The 19,969-nt window shown below is 58.6% G+C and overlaps 10 protein-coding genes across 10 annotated transcripts; 5 read left to right on the top strand and 5 right to left on the bottom strand.

Moving 5' to 3' along the window:
• Positions 1–66: 66 nt before the first annotated feature.
• Positions 67–747, top strand: GGTG_03605 (hypothetical protein; the record flags this gene model as incomplete). The annotated part of the gene is made up of 3 exons (XM_009221386.1): positions 67–170; positions 398–559; positions 708–747. The coding sequence occupies 3 exons, from the start codon at positions 67–69 to the stop codon at positions 745–747; spliced, it is 306 nt and encodes a 101-aa protein (XP_009219650.1).
• A 1,425-nt stretch (positions 748–2,172) lies between these two features.
• On the top strand, positions 2,173–4,293 carry GGTG_03604 (hypothetical protein; the record flags this gene model as incomplete). Its single annotated transcript, XM_009221385.1, has 1 exon — positions 2,173–4,293. The coding sequence occupies one exon, from the start codon at positions 2,173–2,175 to the stop codon at positions 4,291–4,293; it is 2,121 nt and encodes a 706-aa protein (XP_009219649.1).
• Positions 4,294–4,389: 96 nt separating this feature from the next.
• GGTG_03603 (hypothetical protein) lies at positions 4,390–6,266 on the bottom strand. Its single transcript, XM_009221384.1, has 2 exons — positions 5,746–6,266; positions 4,390–5,648 (listed from the first exon to the last, which is right to left on the bottom strand). Exons 1-2 carry the CDS (start codon positions 6,083–6,085, stop codon positions 5,149–5,151), a joined length of 840 nt encoding a protein of 279 aa, XP_009219648.1. The 5' UTR covers positions 6,086–6,266; the 3' UTR covers positions 4,390–5,148.
• An 855-nt stretch (positions 6,267–7,121) lies between these two features.
• Positions 7,122–8,472, bottom strand: GGTG_03602 (hypothetical protein; the record flags this gene model as incomplete). Its single annotated transcript, XM_009221383.1, has 3 exons — positions 7,122–7,898; positions 8,091–8,123; positions 8,428–8,472. 3 exons carry the CDS (start codon positions 8,470–8,472, stop codon positions 7,122–7,124), a joined length of 855 nt encoding a protein of 284 aa, XP_009219647.1.
• Positions 8,473–8,909: 437 nt separating this feature from the next.
• Positions 8,910–10,336, bottom strand: GGTG_03601 (hypothetical protein; the record flags this gene model as incomplete). The annotated part of the gene is made up of 5 exons (XM_009221382.1): positions 8,910–8,976; positions 9,060–9,539; positions 9,628–9,776; positions 9,842–9,921; positions 9,997–10,336. 5 exons carry the CDS (start codon positions 10,334–10,336, stop codon positions 8,910–8,912), a joined length of 1,116 nt encoding a protein of 371 aa, XP_009219646.1.
• A 110-nt stretch (positions 10,337–10,446) lies between these two features.
• GGTG_03600 (hypothetical protein) lies at positions 10,447–13,765 on the top strand. The gene is made up of 5 exons (XM_009221381.1): positions 10,447–10,650; positions 10,752–10,822; positions 11,195–11,256; positions 11,442–12,788; positions 12,853–13,765. Exons 1-4 carry the CDS (start codon positions 10,602–10,604, stop codon positions 12,010–12,012), a joined length of 753 nt encoding a protein of 250 aa, XP_009219645.1. The 5' UTR covers positions 10,447–10,601; the 3' UTR covers positions 12,013–12,788; positions 12,853–13,765.
• Positions 13,766–13,977: 212 nt separating this feature from the next.
• Positions 13,978–15,530, top strand: GGTG_03599 (hypothetical protein; the record flags this gene model as incomplete). Its single annotated transcript, XM_009221380.1, has 2 exons — positions 13,978–14,069; positions 14,144–15,530. The coding sequence occupies 2 exons, from the start codon at positions 13,978–13,980 to the stop codon at positions 15,528–15,530; spliced, it is 1,479 nt and encodes a 492-aa protein (XP_009219644.1).
• A 699-nt stretch (positions 15,531–16,229) lies between these two features.
• Positions 16,230–16,668, bottom strand: GGTG_03598 (hypothetical protein; the record flags this gene model as incomplete). The annotated part of the gene is made up of 2 exons (XM_009221379.1): positions 16,230–16,292; positions 16,378–16,668. The coding sequence occupies 2 exons, from the start codon at positions 16,666–16,668 to the stop codon at positions 16,239–16,241; spliced, it is 345 nt and encodes a 114-aa protein (XP_009219643.1). The 3' UTR covers positions 16,230–16,238.
• A 53-nt stretch (positions 16,669–16,721) lies between these two features.
• On the top strand, positions 16,722–17,195 carry GGTG_03597 (hypothetical protein; the record flags this gene model as incomplete). The annotated part of the gene is made up of 2 exons (XM_009221378.1): positions 16,722–16,934; positions 17,055–17,195. 2 exons carry the CDS (start codon positions 16,722–16,724, stop codon positions 17,193–17,195), a joined length of 354 nt encoding a protein of 117 aa, XP_009219642.1.
• An 849-nt stretch (positions 17,196–18,044) lies between these two features.
• On the bottom strand, positions 18,045–19,054 carry GGTG_03596 (hypothetical protein; the record flags this gene model as incomplete). The annotated part of the gene is made up of 3 exons (XM_009221377.1): positions 18,045–18,209; positions 18,277–18,777; positions 19,004–19,054. The coding sequence occupies 3 exons, from the start codon at positions 19,052–19,054 to the stop codon at positions 18,045–18,047; spliced, it is 717 nt and encodes a 238-aa protein (XP_009219641.1).
• Positions 19,055–19,969: the final 915 nt, after the last annotated feature.

Here is a 19,969-nt window from a genome sequence, read left to right as displayed (position 1 = left end):
GCCTGTGTTGTTTGTGCTTGTGCTCAGCTGTCGCTCACCCAGCTCCACTGTTGTGGAGGCTGTCTCATGTCGTCGTATTACAATAGCACCAAGGATGGCAGGCAGCAACTCACTGTCAGATGTACCTGGGTGTCTTGGGCCAGTAGCCTGAGTACAGTACTTGAACCGGCGTGAGTCACTTGGGCATCTGTGCGCGAACAGCATGAACCGATGGGAGGGCTGGCTATCGCAGAACTTGCCAGGAGACGGCCCATCATGGGAAGCCCCAGTTGGCCGCTCAGGGTTCCCCGGCATCGACCCCCGGGTAGAACGATCAGATATCTTCCCAATGCTCTTTCCAATCTAGTTCCCTGTAGCTACCCGTGTCGATGGGACTGATACTCGGAGCTTTTCTTAGTCTTATTAATATTGCTGTTCTCTCCCGCACCAGAGCCTTTGCCCACACCACCCAGTTCTCTCATCAAATACACCGCCCCATTCGGTTAAGCAGCCGAGCTGATGCTGTGCGACCCGAGACAGATCGGCACATACATAATCTTCTCGACAGCCCTCTTCTCGGGTATGGTACTATTATTAAAGGTTAGCTGTGGGCCTAACAAGGGGGGGGTCTGCCAGGGTATTGGCAAGGGGGGTAAGGGTACATATCTCAACGCACAATTTGTAGTAGGAATCGATGTATTGTAACTAATAGCTTCGGACGATTCTAGTAGGTTCTGGCAGATGGAGGCGCGGGTAGCGGTACATTAATTTGGCGGGATTTTCTATGGGAAAAAATGTAGACTGGACGTGGCCTAATTAGGAAGGATCTGCAGGTCGTAGCGTTCAATATCCTACTCACCTGTATTATCGAGCCCCTCGCTACGACACGTGGACCTACTGCACCTAAATAAAACGTGCCGTCGGCGGGGTCAAAGAGCCCAATCAGGCCCGCACCTTGGTAGCCGGTGTGCTCTGCTCTGCCTAGGTGCCTGCCGCCCCATCCCCGGTAGCATCAGCCTACCCCTTCCTGGCTTCCAAGAGATGCGGTGACTGGCGCGCACGAGTCCTGCATAAGCGCCACGGCATTCTATTCTGTCTTCGGAAAAGGCGAGACTGCTGGTTGGTCTGCTGGCGCAGCATATCTACCACTTCTCCGCTACGGGCGGGTTTGTGTGGTACCAGGTAGATCGGTAGCTGTGTCGAGATCCAGCGCCGCCCCGCGAGCTGCTTTCGCCGGTGCCGCCTCGGGTCGGGGCCGTTGTATTGCTTCCCTGTTCTGCAGAGGACTTGTGTTGGAAGAGCAAAAAAGGGAACCCTCATCCAACACCCAACACTTTTCTACCTACCTATTTATTTGTTCACCAACCAGCATGCGCCGCCCCACGTACGTACACGATCCATGGGTGCGTAGGAATCAGGCGGGCTATCACCTAGCGTTTCACGTTCTTTGGAAGTCGCGTGGGCTCTGGTGTAGCAAGAAAAGAGAAGAAAAACGGCAGCAAAAGGGTCGTTGCAGGTGCGGGGACGGGCTGTCAAACACTCCATATGCCACAAACGACTGCTGAGCCTTGTGCTAGGCAGCGGCGGGGAGGACGTAAGGGCGTAAAGGCGTAAGGGCGTGGACAGGTGCGGTGGGCATCTGTCAGCCCTGAAGGATCATGGAGACACCCACCTCGACCGGTCAGGCTGTCGTACTTGACCGCCGCGCGGTGCATGATAGTAGCTTCTTTCAAAGAGCTGCGCTTACGCTGCTGGTTCACGGTCCTGATACTCCTTGGGGTCTTTCGTTTTCTATTCGCATATCTCCTATTGTACATAGTACATTCTCTCTGTCTTTTTTATTTTTCGCTGGAGCACCGAGATTGGTCTTTGGTTATATCGTTACACCTCTTTTCTGTGCTTGCACGCGTCCATCTCCATCCCACCTTCCGCCTGGCGCATTACGCTGCAGCGCACAACGCGCCCGTCGCAAGCCTTCAAGACAAACGAGACGACTCGGTACAAACAGAGTCACTCTTTCCTGGGCTTGGGATTATATCTGCAAATCCTTCACCTAACCATTCTTGCCTGCTCCTCCTGTGGTCGAGGCTCCAACCCGCACCACCACCCCCTTCTCACAGGACGCTCCCAGGACGCTCACGTCCCTCTTCTATTTATCACTTCGGGCAGTCCTACATCCAGACCAATATCAGCATGGCAAATACCTTGGCCGCCATGGTCGGCGGCATGTCGCCTTCAGGCATCTCGCTCCAGGACATCCTGGAGAAGGCGGTTCCCGGGCTCGGGTTCCTGCCGTCGTTCCTGCGCACGTGGCTCCAGGTCGACATCAGCAAGGCAATAGGGTTGATCTCGCTGATGGGCCTCACATCGACCGGGTTCGAGTTCCTCAACCGGGTGGCCGTCAAGCTGTCGTGGTGGGTGACGCGCTTCTGCACGGCCTCGGTGTCCATCACGGCCAGCGACCGGCTGAACCGCGAGGTGCTCAACTGGCTCGGCGCCATGGTGCTGACCCGGCAGCGGACGCGCATCCTGGCCGCGCGCTCCGAGACGGTCGACAACGACTCTTGGGGCTGGCGCCAGGTCACGGAGCGCGACGACTTCCGCCACGAGCAGCGCAAGCCCGTCGAGTACCTGCCCACCTTTGGCGCCACCTGGTTCGTCTACCAGATGAGGGTCTTCGTCGTGCGCCGCATCCCGCGCACCTCGAGCGCCCTGCCGCGCCTGCTGGGCGCCGAGACGCCCGACGAGTACGCCGACGCCCCGAGCGGCAACGAGTCCCTGGTCGTCATGTGCCTCGGCCGCTCCGTCGAGCCCATCAAGAAGTTCCTCGAGGAGTGCCGCGACTTCTCCGACTTTCAGCGCGAGGAGTGCATCACCATCCGCGCCTGCAAGGGCCAGTACCACCAGTACACCTGGGACACCACCATCCTCCGGCCCGTCCGGCCGCTCGAGACTGTCCACTTTGACGAGAGGATCAAGGCCGAGCTGGTGCGCGACGTGGCCAACTACCTGCAGCCCGAGACCCGAAGGTTCTACCACCAGCGCGGCATCCCGTACCGCAGGGGCTACCTCCTGCACGGTCCCCCGGGCACCGGCAAGACCTCGCTCTCCCTCGCGCTCGCGGGCATCTTCCGGCTAGAGCTGTACCTGCTGCACATCCCCAGCATGAGCAACGACAAGGAGCTCGAGACCCTGTTCACCTCGCTCCCGCCGCGCTGCATCGTCCTGCTCGAGGACATTGACGCCGTGGGCATCAAGCGGAAGCAGCTCGGCCTCAAGGACGACGACGACGACGATCACAAAACCGGCCTCGACGACAGCGACGACGAGGACGACGAGTTGCTCGTCTTGCGCAACCCCCGCACGACCCTCTCCGGCCTCCTCAACGTCCTCGACGGCGTTGCTTCCCAGGAGGGCCGCATCGTGCTCATGACGAGCAACATGGCCGACAAGCTCGACCCGGCCTTGGTTCGCCCGGGACGTATCGACCGCAAGATTTTCCTAGGGAACATCAGCCAGGAGTCGGCGCGTTTGATGTTCTTGCGAATGTACCGTCCTGCCGAGAGCGCCAATGTGTCTGGATCCGAGGTCGAGAAGGGGGCCATGGGGGCGGGAGAGAGCGCCAAAGGCAGGGAGGGAAAGTTCAAGACACACGAGAACAGCAGCGAGCCCGAACCCACACCCCGGCCACAGCCGGAACCGCGGTCCGCTCTGCTATCCAACATATTGAAAGAGATCCCGGCGGGCGCTTCCGTGGAAGTGTCGCCCGAAGCCCTCGCGCAACTGTCGGTGGACTTCTCCAAGAAGATCCCCGAAGCCACGCTCACCCCGGCCGTGCTGCAGGGCTACCTGCTTTCGCACAGGACCGACCCCGCGGCGGCGGTCGAGAACGCCCAAGACTGGGTGGCCGAGGAGCTGGCGTACATGGACACGCAAAAGGTGATCGCCAAGCAGCTGCGCGAGCGTCGGGCGAGGAGGAAACTGAAGAAGCTCAAGGCTCTCAAGGACCTCAATGCGGCCATCTCCTCGACGCCGGAGGCAGACGTTAGCTCCTCGGCGTCGTCGCCGGTTGTGGACGACAAGGAGAAGAAACAAGACAATTCGGATGAATCCAACACGAAAGAGGAAAAGGGATCAGGAACGACAGCCGCCGTGGCGACTACCAATGGGGAGGGCAGCACGAAAATAGAGAAGGAGCCGGCTGAAGATACAACCGAGGCCGTGATGAGTGCGGAGAAGGAGAAGTATGACTCCCCATCAACTGCCGGGGTTAATGGTGAGGCACCATCCATGAATGGGAGCTCCAAAGCGTAAAGGAGGCCAGCCGAACGTAGAGATCGGCTCCCAGCACCAAGGCCATGGAGGACAGTCGCGACGATGGTGGCGGCACAGCTCGCAACGCATGTAGCCAGATAAAAAAGCAACCAAAGTATAGAGCGATGGAATGATTAAAGAGGAAAACATGGCACTGGGAATTAGTAGTGTAGAGAGGTGTATGTTTCAACCCTGTGGTTGATGATACCACTGCCATCTGACACCAAGCGCTCAAGACTTGTGAGGCCTGCGCCTCAAACATGGTATATATCACATTCTCCCCTGCACCCTATAACAATGACCGGCCATTGACTCGTCGTGGCGGCTGACCAGGTGTAGGCGCCGATGGCGCCTTCAAGACTCGAACAGGTCATACAAGACCGCGAGTCTACTTGTGGACAACCAAAGCGGCGGCAAGTTTAGCAGGAGAATATCCATCCCTGCAAAGTAAGTAGCCCTCCGCGTTCGTTGTAGTATCCTATGGAGGATAGAGTCCCGGATTAAGTCCTCCGACTACCAACGAATCACGGTCGTGTATACTGAAGTGATTCCTGCGGCACCACGTCTATGCCGCGACCAAAACCCACACCCCAAACGCAACGCTCTCGGAATCGTGGGCCAGCCCGGTTATGGGACTGGCTGAGATGGTTGAGGTGTTTGTGGCAACGGAACCTTGGCCGAGAGAACCTGCTGGTGTCTCACTGCAGAGGAGTGGTGAATGCATAGCGAGGCGTCAACTACGCCGAGTAGAGCCGACGCGAGTGGACGAACGAAGGGGCGGCTCAAAAGCGAAGGTGTGTGTATGCGCGTGCGCCATTACTGGCCATTGGCGCCTGTAACAGCTTCGCCCTCGACCTATACTTCACCACCAGCCTTTAGGGAGTCGTTATCAGAAACCGCGACGGCCGGTTTGGCCTCCTGGTGGAGAGCAACCTCGACCACCACTTCGCCGTTGACAATCCTAGCTCCGAACCCGGTCTCCTCTTCGAGTTCCTCCGGGGGATCCTCGTCGATGTCATCGTCAATGGTAACTAGAGGGGCGGCAACCTCGACCACGCTATCGTCGTCGTCACCGTCGTCCCGCACGTCGATGGGGTCGTTTGCGTATGCCGCTTGCCCGCCGTCGGCGCTCCCATCGAGCCGGCTGCGCTTGGCCACGCTGCTCCCGGAGAAGTCGGCCGAGGTGTGGTAGTCGGCCTGGCATCCAGAGTCGTCGGCCCGCTTGCCACAGCAGTCCCAATAAAAGCCCTCGGGGTGCTCCCGGATATTCTCGCGTGTGTCTATATCGCCCCAGACGTCCGGGTTCTCTACGTGGTCATCCCAAAGACCGCACTCGAGGTCGGGCTCGAGCTCGCCTAAGAACGCAACGGGGGCTCAGCAGAGGTTCCTAGGAACGCGACGGAGCAACCCCGGTCGGCAACCGTCGCAGCAGTCAGGGCGGGGCCACCTTACCCTCGTGGTACTTGCACGCGTTGTGGCGGTTGCGGCTCGCGAGGAAGGGCTTCTCGCAGACGTCGCAGCTGAAGAGGTCGGCGGCGCGGATGGTGACGCCGTCGCTCGAGGAGATCTTGCGCTTCCTGTTGGGCATGGGCGCGACGCCGACGATCTCGACCTCGACCTCGTCCTCGTCGTAGCCGTCGTCGTCGTCGTCGTCGCCGCCGTCGACAGGCGACTGCGGAGCCTCCACGAGGTCGACCAGGTCGATGGCGCGCCTCAGGGTCGACGGGTCGTTGCAGATGGCGAGGAGGACGGTGTGCGCCACTCCCCTGGGCAGGGATTTGATGCGCTCCATGCCGCGCAAGCTCGTGTGTAGGTTAGGTTTGCCGAACGCGCGTGACCAAACAAGTTACAAAATATGTCGATGCAAACACATCAAGTGGATAGAAATTAGTATGGAAAAGACTGGGCTGGTTTAAGTTTCGGAGAGAGCACAGGTTCGCCCTCCTTACAATAGAAGACCTGTGCTCCCTCCGAAATTTAAACCCGCCCAGTCTTTTCGCCACTAATTTCTATCCACCCGGGACGTATTTGCGTTTCGCCAATACGGCAACGGAAGGACCCCTACGCGAGCTTATCGATACATTGGATGGCACCATGCCAGTGGGGCAGGACGCCTGCATAAGCGCTGCCAGGCACGACAGACCATCATCCCCAGGCACAACCCGCCACCCTCCCGGAACATGCAGTGGAGACCGCTATGTGGCTGGCCCACGCCATGGCCAGGCTAGCCAGTTCAGGAGCTCAGCCCTGCAGTTCAGCTGAGAGAAGTGAGGATGTGTGCTTTTATCGACACCATCATGTGCACCATGGGAGTACTTTAGGGCCAAGGTTTGAAAACATGCATCTAAAAGTATTTGCTAAAGAAAGAAACTGCTTAACCCTTCTCTTACACCCTCCCCCACGACCTGGACAAACTTGCTGGAAGAAAACGCTGCGTGAACAACACCCGTTTTACCCCGCCAAACTCCGAAAAAGGATAAGCAACAAAACAAATCAAGAAAATACAACAGCGCGATGACTACCCAACACAAAACATGCTCTGTTTGATCATGTCAAAAACACATGCAGCACCGTCTTCTGTATAGCCCCGCGAATATGAAGGAAACGGACAGATCTAAAAAGACAGCTTGACAGGAAGAAGGCGCGCCATTTACACTCGTGAAACAACTTTTTGGTGCGACAAACTCGGGTAGGCGCCGCAGGTCTCTTGACTGGCGATGGCGCAGGACTCGCCATCTCCGGGCTAGCTGACGCTGCTTGTCCCCTTGAGCTGCCCGCCGTGGTGCTTGCGTCACCGGTGAGAGGGCATTCCGGTTCGGCTCGCCCGTCTAGCGCTGCGCCCGGGTGAAGTCCGGCTGGGCGGCGGCGCGGGTGAGGGCGATGGCAATCTTCCGGAGCGCGCTGGGGTCGCGCAGCTCCTTGACGGACCCGAACAAGACCCCCGACGACATGAGGCCGACGCCGTCGTCGACGGGGCAGTCCTCATGGTCCTTGGGCCATGTGGCGAGGTAGGTCGGGTCCCTCAGGTCCGCCGGGCCGTTGAACAGCGTGCCGGAAGTCATTGGATCGAGTTCAGAGAGCTCGACCCAGGCATCCGGCGCGCTGGCCCGGCAGGTGGAGGAGGGAGGGTCTGCCGTCTTGGGCGGATACTTGTGGGTGAGGTGTGTCGGGTCGCACACCTCTTCCCAGTCGTCGCCGAGGGTGGTATGAGAATGGGGGCCGGATTCTGTACCGGTTTCCCCTGCGTGCGTGGGCGCCTGCGGCGCGGGAACTTCGAGGCTCTCCTCGGGAGATAGGACGAGAACCAGCGACTCGTCGTCGCTGGATTCATCTTGGTGACCAACGGGGTGCTCTGGCCCGACGAGGGACGCGTGGAGGGTGGTGGGCATTTCCTTGGGCTGTTGGCAGCCCGCAGCACTGCTCTTGGTAGAGAAGAATCCCAGCGACGCCATTTGATGATGGTGTGGAACGAGTCTTTCTTTTGGCAATAGGTGTTGCTTGGCCGAGGACTCTTCCCTCTTTGGCTCGTTATGGTAGTGATGTATTGAGGGATGAGATCGTTGGTACAGGAAGGCGTGTCTTGTTTCGAGGCCGGAAGTCAGAAGCTGTGTTTTGTAGAATGTCTTGTTGTAAACTGTGTGTCAGAGGAATGGTTGAGGAGCAGAAGTGATGGAGGAGGGACTCTAGATATAAAGGTTAGGAGAAGGCACCGGAGAAAGGTTGGAATACACATGTTCCTTTCGGAGTTCCCTTCTCCAAACTGTTGTGAACTTCAGCTTTCTCTGATGACTCCTAACCTTGATTTCTTGGTGGCTGAAGGAGGCGCTGAGCTATGTGGTGAATTTACTTCGCACCTTTCTCTTCCATTTTGGGAACCTATGGAATCGGAGATGCACCTGGGTTCAGCTAGCAAGACGGTCCATGTCATTCAACTGAGGAGGGCGCTCGTTGAGCAGACGGCAATGGTGGTCGGAGGTTTGTATCCGCCGCCGCGAGGTTACGTCCCACCGGAGCGCTGTGTGTGGTCTCTTGAGGCAAATGGAGAGCTTATGGGACTATTGCGCATAGATGCGGCTGTTAAGATACGATGGTTGGCAAACCTGGTAACCTTGAACCCTATCGTGAGGGGCTTACAGAGGGAGTAACGGAAGAGAGTGCAAAGGCTACATAGGCGACCATAGTAGGACAACATCTTCAACGTGCCGTGGTGGTTCAATGACTTGCCGCCGAATATTCTCGAGGTATTCCACAGGATTCTAGCTCAGATTCACCAAAGCTTTGTTGATAGAGCAAGCGAAAGACAGAGAATCGCCGACCGGAGGGCCGACCGGAGATAAATAATTCATAGAAAGCATGGCCGTAAATATCCATATAGCGCGATTCTTGTCAATTTTCAAAGGCAAATCATAAATACGGTGTCTGGAGGAGAGTCACGGCGAACCTTAAGGGGAATTTACATATCGACAATCTCCCGAAGCAACGGCGGCACTGCCAAGCCGTGAGTAGGTAGACAGGGGGATTACACTTTATCTTTTTATCCAGAGTTGGATTAAAGGCGGGGCCGGGCGAATTCAAGCAAACTTCGCAAAGAATAGGGCCTTGAGGAATTGGGAGGTTTAGGGGTCCTCATCGGATGGTAACGCATCCCCAGTGCCTGGGGCCGCCGCCTGTGGTGCGCCGTTGCTGGGGGGAGCAGACGGCCCAGTGGAGTTGCCCGCACCCGAGGGCGCCCCGGCAGGTGGCGCGCTATCACCGGGGGCTGGTACCGCAGCTGGAGGAGGCGCGTCGACGGGAGGAGCGTCAGGTGGCGTCCCATTAGCAGGTGATGCCGGCGTGGCACCTGGGGCTGGCGCCGCAGCAGGCGGAGGTGGCGGGGCGGCTCCAGGAGCAGGGGGTGCCCCGACTGGCCCCGGGGCCGGTGCAGCGCCGGGAGCAGGAGCTCCCCCGACCGGCGGCGGAGGAGGCGCGCCAGCTGCTGGAGGAGGCGGGGCGGCACCAGGGGCAGGAGGGCCTCCGGCAGGGGGAGGGGGTGCGCCAGCCGCTGGAGGAGGAGGTGGGGCACCACCCGGAGCAGGAGGGCCTCCGGCAGGGCCTCCCGGCGGAGGTGGACCGCCTGGCGGTGGTGGTCCAGCACCAGGAGCACCTGGCGGAGGTGGACCAGCTGCAGGAGGGGCGCCTGGTGCTGCCGGTGCAGCTGCCGGTGAAGGTGGCGCGCCCGTCGCGGGGGCAGGTGGCGCGGGTGGTGCCTGGCGAGAGACAACACGGTCGCGGATGCGGATGTCGCGGGGTGCTGGTGAGACACTCTGAGCGTTCTTGACTTGGTCCAACACAAACTTGGTGGCTGCTGCTCCCTGGGTATCGACGTAGCCGACGTGTACGTTCAGGTCGTTCCCACTGTCGCAAAACTTGTCACCGGCGCTGCAGTAGCTGACCATGCGAGATGCCGCGGGGCCGCATCCCGCGAGGTCTTTGCGTGGGAATACCTATGGGCACTCCTAGTTAGCTTTTGGCTGTATCGACCATGTTTTGACCAGTCACCGGAACTTACACCGTCTTTGGTGGCATTGCCCCGGTTAAAAGGGGCAGTCGCATTCCTAGAGGGGTCGCCCATCATGACCACGGCGGCGACTGAGGAGACGACGTGCGCCCGGTTAGTCACGCCACGGACAACCTGAAAGGGTGGATACGAACGAAAGCACTCACTTTTACTTGACTTGTCATCGGAGATGGCGGAGGCCCGGTCAAAAACGTCCTCACTAGCGCCGCAGACGATATCTGCGACGACATGGGCCCCTTGCGAGTAGCCCATGAGAACTAGCTTGCCGTCAGGACACGCGGCAGTGTAGTCGTTGATAAGTGCAGACATGGCAACGACCCCGGCCTTCTGGGACGCCTTGTAGTTGCTCAGCTTGGCAGGATAGTCAACTGCAACAAAGTCGGATCCGGGAATCTTGGAGACCACATCCTCGGCCACTTTGCCCAAGATGCCCGGGCCGGGCTGCTCCTCGCTGGCACGCGCCACAATAACATGCACGCCCGACATGCAGTTTATCTTGACGAGGGGAGCCGGGGCCGGAGACTCTTGCGCACTGGCGCCCGGTAGGACTAAAAGCCAGCATCCGGCTGCTGCCAAGAGACCGCCGGAAAGGCGCCCAGGAGGCGCTAGATGCATCGTCGAAGTAAACTTGGTGACTCGTTGTGTCTGGCTTTACTGAACCGGACTGGGGGACTAGGGGACATGAGCTTGCTGTATGTGATGAGGATAGGAGGCACATATCCAGGAAGCCCCATCGCCTCACAGCCAAGACATGCAGACGAGGTCTTATATAGGCGGGGACATGAAGGTCCGCTTTTTAGGTTTGTGGAGAACCCTGGCGGAGGAAATGTGTCTCGATCTCGCGCGGACCAAGTCGTCGATGGAAGCTGCTTGAGACCTGACCGGAAATGTCCATACGCAGCCACGCACCGGGCAAATACTGATCCGAAGATTCTGGGGACCGGCGGCCACGGTGGCCAGGGTCGTGAGGAAGTCTGTTTGCTTCAGAAATGGCGAGTTGCGATGAGTGTCTGCCGTTTCCAGCACACAGGCCATGACTAACAGAGGCCGGGGCAAGCCTCTGGCCAATGGGACAACTAGCTAGACGCAAGCAACAGATCCAACATGTTTCGTTTCGACGGACCAGACGGAATGGGTCGCATGAGGCGGGTCCAGGCGGCGAGCGAAATTTAATTCCATGGCAGTACAGCATCATGCCCGGAGTTTGATGAGCAATGCGTAGTGACCGAAAGGGCAGTAATCTCCGATTATTAAGCACCAGAATTTCACTACATCTCCAGATTCGAACGAGGCACTCGATATTGGGTCGTTACTTTATACCACGTGACCCCGATGAACAAACAGTTGACGGCAGGCAACTGCGCAGAGAGTGCCCGTCCTGAGCAGGAGCGTCTGCTGGCGCCACCGTGCTGCAGAGTTTGCGCGGCTTCCAATTTTACCAGGCAATTTTACCAATTCTAAAGCTGACGGCGGCACAGGAATGCAACGCCCAACATGCACACACCTAATCCTTACTACACAGTATACACCACCAAATAATCGGATCATCGATGCAGACCCTTTGGGCAGCCCCCAATCTGTCCATTTATAGGCATTGCTTTGACGCAGACATCGGCCAGACAAGAGTCTCCTGGAACGGCGGTCAGGGCGCACCCGCCACTGTCAGAACCCAAGAACACACAGCCGAGGCCGACATCACATCCCTCGCAAATCCTGCCAACGCCAATCGACCTCCGTGTCGGGGACCCGTGTCCACGCCGATACTGCCATGGATGCCCGGCACGGCGGGTGTCCGGGCGAGCCTGCCTCACCACTCTCACAAGCCACAAGCATTCCACCGCGACCGGAGAGGCAGAGACGCCAACTTCTGCGTCCTCGTTCCACACTTCTCCACCCTTGGCGTGGTCTCGCATCGGCCCAACCCACAAGCCTGCATAGAACCATGGCGAATACGGCTAGACCACCGATGTGGTAATTCCTTCATGTCTTTGCCTTTGTGTCCCTCCGCAATGTCTCAGTTCCGCGTTCCCGATCTTTTCGCCACCCATCTGTCGGGTTTCCTTGGCAGGGGCAACGACCTCGCGATACGGGACATGGCCGACGCCTACGTAATAGTGCGCATGCACACAACCCCGCGAGTCGATGCCAACAATCGTCGCTGAAGTACTTTTCGCCAGCCGAGGTAATTGGTCTGAGGGGAGGTTGCCGACAAGTATCGACGTCAGTTGAGAGGCACGCACCTGGACCTGTGAGCTAACAGCTGTTCAGGCTCACAAACTGGCTAAACCTATCTTGACATGCTGTCGAGACCATGCAGAAGCACACAGCTGATCACCACTCAGCGGCCTTCATGAAAGCGCCTCGTATTCCGTGGGGCCTCCACCCTAACATCCCACTTCGCTGCGCAGCCTTCCTTGCTTTTCCAGCTTCTGTTTGGCAACCTGTGGCCTGCAACCATCACGACACCGCCATCTGCTGACACGGCCATTCTCCTCTGAAGACCCTCCTCTCAAGACGGGCAAATCACGTGGCCGCCGCGGCTTGTCCTCGGTTACCGCTCACTGTCGGCGAACAGCGGCTTGACAACACATCCGCAGATCCGAGATGCATCTGTGCTCGTATTGGGAGCAGCGCTGTTCAATAGCGCAAAGAAACCACCATGGCCTCATTTTGTCGTGGGATCACAACTTTGCCAACAAAACCGAACAAGGCTTCTCGCGTCTGGTCCGGCCAACTCACAGCGAGGCCGTTACACCACAGCCAGAAAGAGCTCTATATTGACGGGCAGCTGCGCTACTGCAAATGACAAGCAACGGTGTCGTCACATGGTTCCCAGCCACCCTGGCTTGATCTGTGTCTTTCGGCTACCCCCACTCCTGCTGTATCCCGATCGAGCGATTGGGCTTGAGCCCGCTTGAATACCCTCAGGTCGCTTCTAGTAAGGCTGTCTGTCCTGAGAGCACTACTGCCCAAGATGGGATGGCTGCTAACGCTGCACCAAGGCTGCCGTTGTTGGCCTGGCCGATCATCACCGTCCGCCGCAGCGCTAAATCTTTTATCATTTTATTTCAAAATTTCCCCCGTCCTTGTGCGGCTGGCCACTTAAAACGGTCATTCCATCATTCACTCGCCCTCCGCTTTGGTGGATCCGTCGACCGACACGAGGTATTTTCTCAGCCAGTCCTCGCTCTCCCCCTCGCTTTCTCCAGGGGTTCCAATCCGCCTTGAGCACATGCATAGTGCATGGAGGGCAGTTGCGTACGGCCTTCGTGTGGCAGCCCATTCAGTTGTGTACTTTGGTCTGCCAAACTAGGCGGAGGGGTGGAGACTTTTATCGTCGAGTCAACGGCCAGCTCGCCGAAAACAGCGCTCGCCGATGCTGTGTCGCCATGCACGAGCAAGGAGTGGCTAGCCACACTTTGGCCAGCTCGCCGGTGCCTCCAGCGAATGGAGAGCCGGATGGCTGGGCGTGTGGATCACTCGCGTGGTATTTTTAACGCTCTCTCCACGGCATGCGCCTCCAAGCTCTGGCGCACGGCCTACATGGCGCCTGGCGATCGTTACTGATACAACGTTGGCAGGGGTCGACAGTCAGCGATGGCGAGCGGCAGGTGAGAAATACGACTCTCGGAGCCGCGCATTCGTTCTCCAAGGTAGCATCCAGCGGCACCCAAGCCAGGGGCTACATTTTTCTCGCTCTGCTGGGCCGCACCTCGTGGATCGACTTGCGCAATACGGGGGCCACTTGGGTTGGACATGAGCAACGGCATGGTCGCCAGGAAGAAGACGCTAATACTGCCAGCAGGCTAGGCCGTCATCCTCAAATCATTATGGGGTGAGATCGTCTCTGGCCCACCATTCTGCGTGGTGGTCTGGAAGCAGGGCAGAAGCCTGCCCTGACGGATAAAAAGGAAGCCATCCTCCCCGCCATCTCGGAATCTTGGCTCTTTTCACCACCACCGACAGCCCGTCTAATCATTCGTTTGACTTGAAACTGCCTGACCTCACTCGCTCGGATCAGGTTTGTTCATTACGTGGCACTTCAGGAACACCAGCTATTTTATAGCAGCCTCTTGCACGACTCTTGGATTGTTACACTGCTGCAACGCCGTTGACATATCACCATCATGCGGGGAATCATCGTGGCTGCTTTGGCCATTGGGGTGACGAAGGCGTGGGAGTATCCGGACTGTGAGCACGATAACTGCTACCGGAACCTGTGAGTCGACACTTCGCGTGTAAAACTATCTGGTATGGAAGGGAAGCTAACTTGGTGCCTCGCTTCGAAAACAGCATTGATAAACGTTTTGAGAAGACGGCGCCCGAATTCTGCTTCAAATTCCTCGCCAGCACTCACACGTCGCCCAGTGACATTTCACCCGACTTTGGCAACTGCGAGGGAGACGTGAAGAAGGTCAGCTCTGCATGCTCTTGCATCACCTACACGGCAACCCACACGTCGTCCACGGTGCAGACCAGCCCTCCCGTCACCACCACCACTGGGTCGTCCACCACCCCTGGCGAGACGACGACGACGTCCAAGCCCCCCCAGCCGACCTCGACCACGTCGAGCTCGGTGACCACGCCCATTGAGACGTCGACCACTTCCAAGCCGACTACCTCGTCCAAGCCTCCCAAGCCCACCACTACTTCAAGCTCGGAGACGACTTCGTGCGAGACTACCAGTACGTCGGTCTCGGAGACGTCCAAGCCTCCTAAGCCGACCACTTCTAGCTCGGAGACCACCTCTTGCGAGTCGACCACCACCATCACGAAGCCCACCACTTCGTCCAAGCCTCACAAACCGACTACTACGTCGGAGACCACTTCCCTCGCGACCACTACTACTTCGAAGCCCACCACTTCGTCCAAGCCTCCCACGGATACCACCGAGACGACCTCCTGCGAGTCGACTACCACGGTCGTGACCACCAAGACGAGGCCTCCAACCACCACACCCACCACCGCACCCACCACCACTGGCCCGTCTACCAAGCCTACGCAGTCGCCGTCGACCACGAGCTACACCACCTCCACGGTCTGCACGACCATCACCCGCACCATCACGTCGTGCCCGCCTTCCAAGCCGGACTGCCCTCTGCACTCGCAGACGACCGCGGTGGTCACTGAGACCATTCCCGTGTCTACTACCGTGTGCCCTGTGACCGAGCCCGTTCCCACCACCACCACCAAGGCCACGACAACCAAGACGCGCTACACCACCCTCACTCGCACCCTGACCCAGTGCCCCCCGGGCAAGCCCGGCTGCCCAGTGCAGTCGCAGACCACCACGTGCACCACCGAGACATTTGCCGTATCGACCACCACAGAGCCTGTCAAGCCCACCACTACCTTCGTGAACCCGGTTAAGCCCGGTACCACCACCTTCGTCAACCCAGTCAAGCCCGGCACCACCACTTTTGTCAACCCTGTCAAGCCTGGCACAACCACCTTCGTCAACCCTGTGAACCCCACCACGCTCCCTCCGATCGTGCCGCCTCCAGCGTCTTCTGGTTCCTTCACTACGGCGAAGCCCCCACCCTCTGTCACCTTGAGCACTTCCGTGGCTGTTGGCATCCCCAGCCAGCCGGCTGTCAAGCCTCCCCCCGTGCCTGCCGGCGCTGGTCGCGTCAGCTTTGGCATGGGTGCTGCTGCCGTCGCCGTCGCCATGCTCATCTAAAGGATGTTGGCGCTGGAGGGCAGAGCACACCTGCCTGTCGCAATCAGTTTTCACGAACCCACTCACTACTCTCCTTGATCACGCCCTGTTACGTCTTTCACTACATTTCTCGGTTATTACCGTGGTTCCTACCCCGCTTCTGCTTCTTGACGATGCATTCGATGCAACAGAAGAACCGGAAGGGTGTTTGGCGCATTTACTTAATACTGGAGAGTTTCTCTCTGTATATTTTGAGGATGACGGAATGTTTTCACAATATGCCATATAGGGTGTAATATTCCGGGTTCTTGGTACACGACTTCATGTAAATATAATATACCCTTCAGGTTTTATGAACAACCCTCTTATCAACGCCCACGGCGGGCCCTGAATCAAGCCACTCCTTCGCCGATGTTCCTGCCCACCCCGTGATATCCCATGGTGTGGCTCGCTTGTGCGTGAACTACCACTGTGGGAAGTCCTGCGAGCAAAAGCGCGTTCCTCCGACATTTGCGGAGAAAGGAATGTGGTCATTTGATCCAAGGAAGGGCAACCGCCCCAGCAAAGTATCCCCCTGCCCTAGAATAACCGAACATGGGCTGGCTACTACGGCATTAGGAGCAGCTGCATGGCCGCCGTAACAAGAGTCCAATACGGGCTTGGAGGAGACAAATCAGGTGGTTTTGCAGCTAAAAAAGTCCGATACGTCACCTCACGAACCCCATTTTCTTACACTCGATTCCTCGGCCTGATCAAAACATGCTTGGAGAGATCAGGCAGAATCTGGGACACGTCATTAGTATAGGAAGGCAACAATTACAGTCCAATACAGTGTACCTCGGGTCAACGAAAGAAAAACGGAGCGTACGTATTGCCCAAAACAGACATCCCTATACCGCTCCGCCTCGCCCTCCTCGGGTAGCAGCTCGAACTGCGACAGCCACGAGTCCACCTCCAACGCGAACCAGTGGGCCGTCAAGGCGCTGGCGCGGCACCCAGTCTCGCAATCCAAGCTGCGCGCCGCCCTGCGGGAGGCCCTGCCCGCGGCGGCGGCGGTGGGGCGGCGGGCGCCGACGGTGGACGAGGTCGTGCAGCTGCGGTGCCCGCGCCTGGACGCCAGTGTCGAGGAACTCTTCCGGACGTCGCTGACGGCGCCCATGTTGCGTGCGCAGCGCGACGCTGGATACGCACATCCTCGGGCTCCCCATCCCCATGGGCACCGTCGTTGTTGCCAGGTCTGGGGAGGCGCCGGGTACACGTCGTCCGGGGCTTGAGGTCGACGAGGCCCTGCGCACACCGGCCGGACGTGCGACGGCGGCTGCCGCGTCCAGCGCCAATCTGTTGTTGCTGCGGGAGGGTGCGGGTGGGGCAGTCGGCGGAGTGGACGGGACGGGGTTCGACGCGGCCGCGTACGTGCCGGGAGCGGTGGGCTGGTCGGGACGGCGGATGGGGGCGGCGTACGGTTCGATGCGACGCGCGGGGCGCAACATGATCTTCAGCACGAGGCCCTGCGGCTGCTACGGCCGGCAGCTGGCGTAACTGCAGATGCGCATGCTGGTGGTGCTGGTGGTCTGGAGCCTCTGTCTGGAGGAGGTGCCAGCCGAGCTGGACACGCACGGGGCTTATGATAAGTTGACGCGGGAGCCGTACGACTGCTACGTGAGGTTGACCGCGCTCTCGCTGTAGATTGGATTCTAGCTGTCACTTTGACTCGGCTATAAAGAGGGGGATCACGACGGACAGAAAGCTGCGTCGAGTAACACGCGATGGTGATTTACTAGCTCAACGGTTCATTTTCTGGCAGAAATTACAAAAGCACTTAACGACGACATGTTCCGCATGGGGAAAATGCGGCTTCCATGGAACGGGTGCCTACTGTTGAAACTCAACAATAAACACCCTCCATACTTGAGATCCGCTCAAACACCAGCTTCAAGCTGTACTAGTTGACGAGACCAGAGATGACCGGAATTCCGGGTCAGCCAGAGGTACAAAACAATACGGTCACAGATTTCCGAGGAATGAGGTTTCGGCAGTGAAGATGATAAAAATGATTCTCGATCCAAGTGGACGGGATAGTTCGCATGCCTTGAGACGATCCCACTCTAGCTTGTGACTTCCCGGAAAATAACACATCCGGACGCCGAGGCACTGTTGATGAGTGTCCAGTTGCCCAGCTGTGCCGACGGCGGGCCGAAAGCGTGCGCCCTTATCGTCTTCACGACCGTGGCGCGGATACTCCCAACTGCTGAGAGGGTAGATGCAGCTGTCATTGGTCCGCAGGAGCTTGTATTCAGAAGACCGCAGGCCGCAGCCCCCGAAACGAGTCCATCCCGGTGCTGTGTCCCGGTCCCCACCGCCGAGAAGGGCCGAGTCAGGGGTAGAGAGGGGGAGGCAGGCCGTGCAAATAAGCCAAGGGCAAGGGCGGCCATTCCATATCGCACAATTTCTTGCTCTGGTTTGTCAACGCTTGCCTCTGTGGTTCCTTAGCATGGCCAAGCAAAAGTCCCCAAAACTGTTGGGCGAAATCTGACATTAGAGGTTGTCCAGACGTTGCCGAACGGTGCCGCTTGGCGCGCCCGGCTTGACGCCGGGCCGTCCTCTCACCGTCTCGCATGCTGGTTCGCCTTGCCGCGCCCGTTCGGGGCTTGGGTGCGCGGTTTCCGTGCCCGGGAGGCCAAATATCCCGAGTTTATAGTGCTAAGTGGGTGCTTTTAGGGATCCCTTTCAGCTAGATTGACTGCGACTAGCGTGGCTAGGCTGTCACGTCCTGTGGCTTGAGGGCGCGCCTATGAGAGCCTAGGGATGTTGGAGCAGCATGCAGCCACGTGACAACTCCCGGCTGCTTGCTTGTCTCCGTCCCTGTCGGCGGCCAGACTAGATCGACGGCCGTGGGAGCGCTCACCAATCCGCCTAGGAAGTCCCACGTCCTCTTGGCTCTGCACATAAAGCGGAGCGGGCGGAAATTGGCCATCAGCACTGGAGCCATATCTCCGGCCGGCAACACCAGGTCTGAAGCGGACATCAAAAGGCAGAAAGCAAAGTGATAGCCGAAACGACGCGCGAAGAGGCGGCCGTGATTGGCTCCGAGGCCCGCGGAGGCCTGGAGAGGAGCCTGGACCCCAGAGGGCAGGCTCGCAGGCTCCTTTTCTCCGTGCGCCGGGCTCGGGGCCAAGAGCCGCCTGCCCCGCGGACGCACCGACACAGCCTCGCTTGGCGGGCTAACGAACCCTCTGGACGTCACCTCCCCCACACCCTCTCCATCCAACTAGATTCTTGGAGGGGCCAAAAAAGCCTGTCAGCGTCTTGACTGTGTCCAAGATGAAATCAATGAGCTGCGCCCGTGCCGCGAGACAAGATAAGCCGCGAGTAAAGAATGGGCAGGGGACGCCCAGCCGGGGGAAGCCGATGGGGAGCAGTCCCCGGTTAGGTGTTGGGTAATTTTTACCGTTTTTGTTGCCTCTCCTGATCGTTCGACCGTCGTTTTTGCCTACCCCCACACCACCACGAGCGCCGTCAGTCATAATAACCTTCCCGCGCCGCATGGCGGCGCGATTGGTTGGGCTTGCTGCATAGAAGATGTGGAGCTGCTTCTGGGCGAAGACAGATGTCACGACTGTGCACCTACTCACGCTACTCTGCTTAGCCATCCTATTCCCAACCGCCTCACCGAGTGCATCCATCTATGCGGACACGGGAAGTCCACCAACCCACCAGCCCTCCAGGGGGGTCCCACCTGACTCGTACCCGCCGGGGCCCCAACGTCAGGGGATGTCGATGCTTCTTGCTTCTGCTCTCAGCGTACCTTCGTCCACGGCGTGATCCACACACGTGTGTGCTAGACCCTTTTAAGCCGCAGCTTGTTCCCCGTGAAGTTCCCGTCTTGGAAGGCTGGGGGCGAGGAAGGCTGGGGGGAGGGGAACTGCTGGCACTGAAAAACGTAGAACCGGGATGCCGCCGTGGCATCGATGGAGTTGACCCTCACCAAAAGTCTGGCAAGGGCTCGACGTGGATCTAGGGGTTGAGGCTTGGGCGCGTGAGGCAGAAACAGAGACATGGTCGGGCAAAAGCAAGAGCGAGACAGCCAGCGAGACAGCCCGTCAGCACAAGCCGAAAAGCAACGGTTGAAGGGACCGTGGATATCCCGCGCGTCAGCGAGGTTGGCCGCTGGCCGTTCTTTCAAACGCTCTAGATCGGGCTGTGCGTTAGGAAGAAGCAAACAATTTCATCGTGCATTAGCCTTTGGTGTCATGATATATGCCCACGGCGGCGGAAGGGAAGTGGCCGGGCGACTCCGCCCGTTAACTTTGTCTACACTCCGTATACGGTAAGCGCAGCCGTTGTGATGGGCGGTTTTTCTTGTCCAAGCCTGGCTGCCTTGAGGCTTGAGGCCGAGGACGCGGGTGAGATAGGGAGAGGATATTCCACCGCGTACCATGGTATGCCCCTCATCTGATATG

Source organism: Gaeumannomyces tritici (genome assembly GCF_000145635.1).
Source record: "Gaeumannomyces tritici R3-111a-1 unplaced genomic scaffold supercont2.2, whole genome shotgun sequence".
Taxonomy (NCBI): Eukaryota; Fungi; Ascomycota; class Sordariomycetes; order Magnaporthales; family Magnaporthaceae; genus Gaeumannomyces; species Gaeumannomyces tritici.
Note: the sequence above shows the minus strand (reverse complement) of the source record. Positions and strands in the feature narration are given on the sequence as shown.

Excerpts from the sequence above, each read along its gene's own strand:
- GGTG_03603 (XM_009221384.1), bottom strand. The coding sequence starts at position 6,085 with ATGGAGCGCATCAAATCCCTGCCCAGGGGAGTGGCGCACACCGTCCTC. Across the intron at positions 5,649-5,745 it reads CGCGTGCAAGTACCACGAGG|GCGAGCTCGAGCCCGACCTC; the intron begins GTAAGGTGGCCC and ends TTGCGTTCTTAG.
- GGTG_03600 (XM_009221381.1), top strand. The coding sequence starts at position 10,602 with ATGCAGACGAGGTCTTATATAGGCGGGGACATGAAGGTCCGCTTTTTA. Across the intron at positions 10,651-10,751 it reads CATGAAGGTCCGCTTTTTAG|CCACGCACCGGGCAAATACT; the intron begins GTTTGTGGAGAA and ends GTCCATACGCAG. Across the intron at positions 10,823-11,194 it reads GTGGCCAGGGTCGTGAGGAA|TTGACGGCAGGCAACTGCGC; the intron begins GTCTGTTTGCTT and ends ATGAACAAACAG.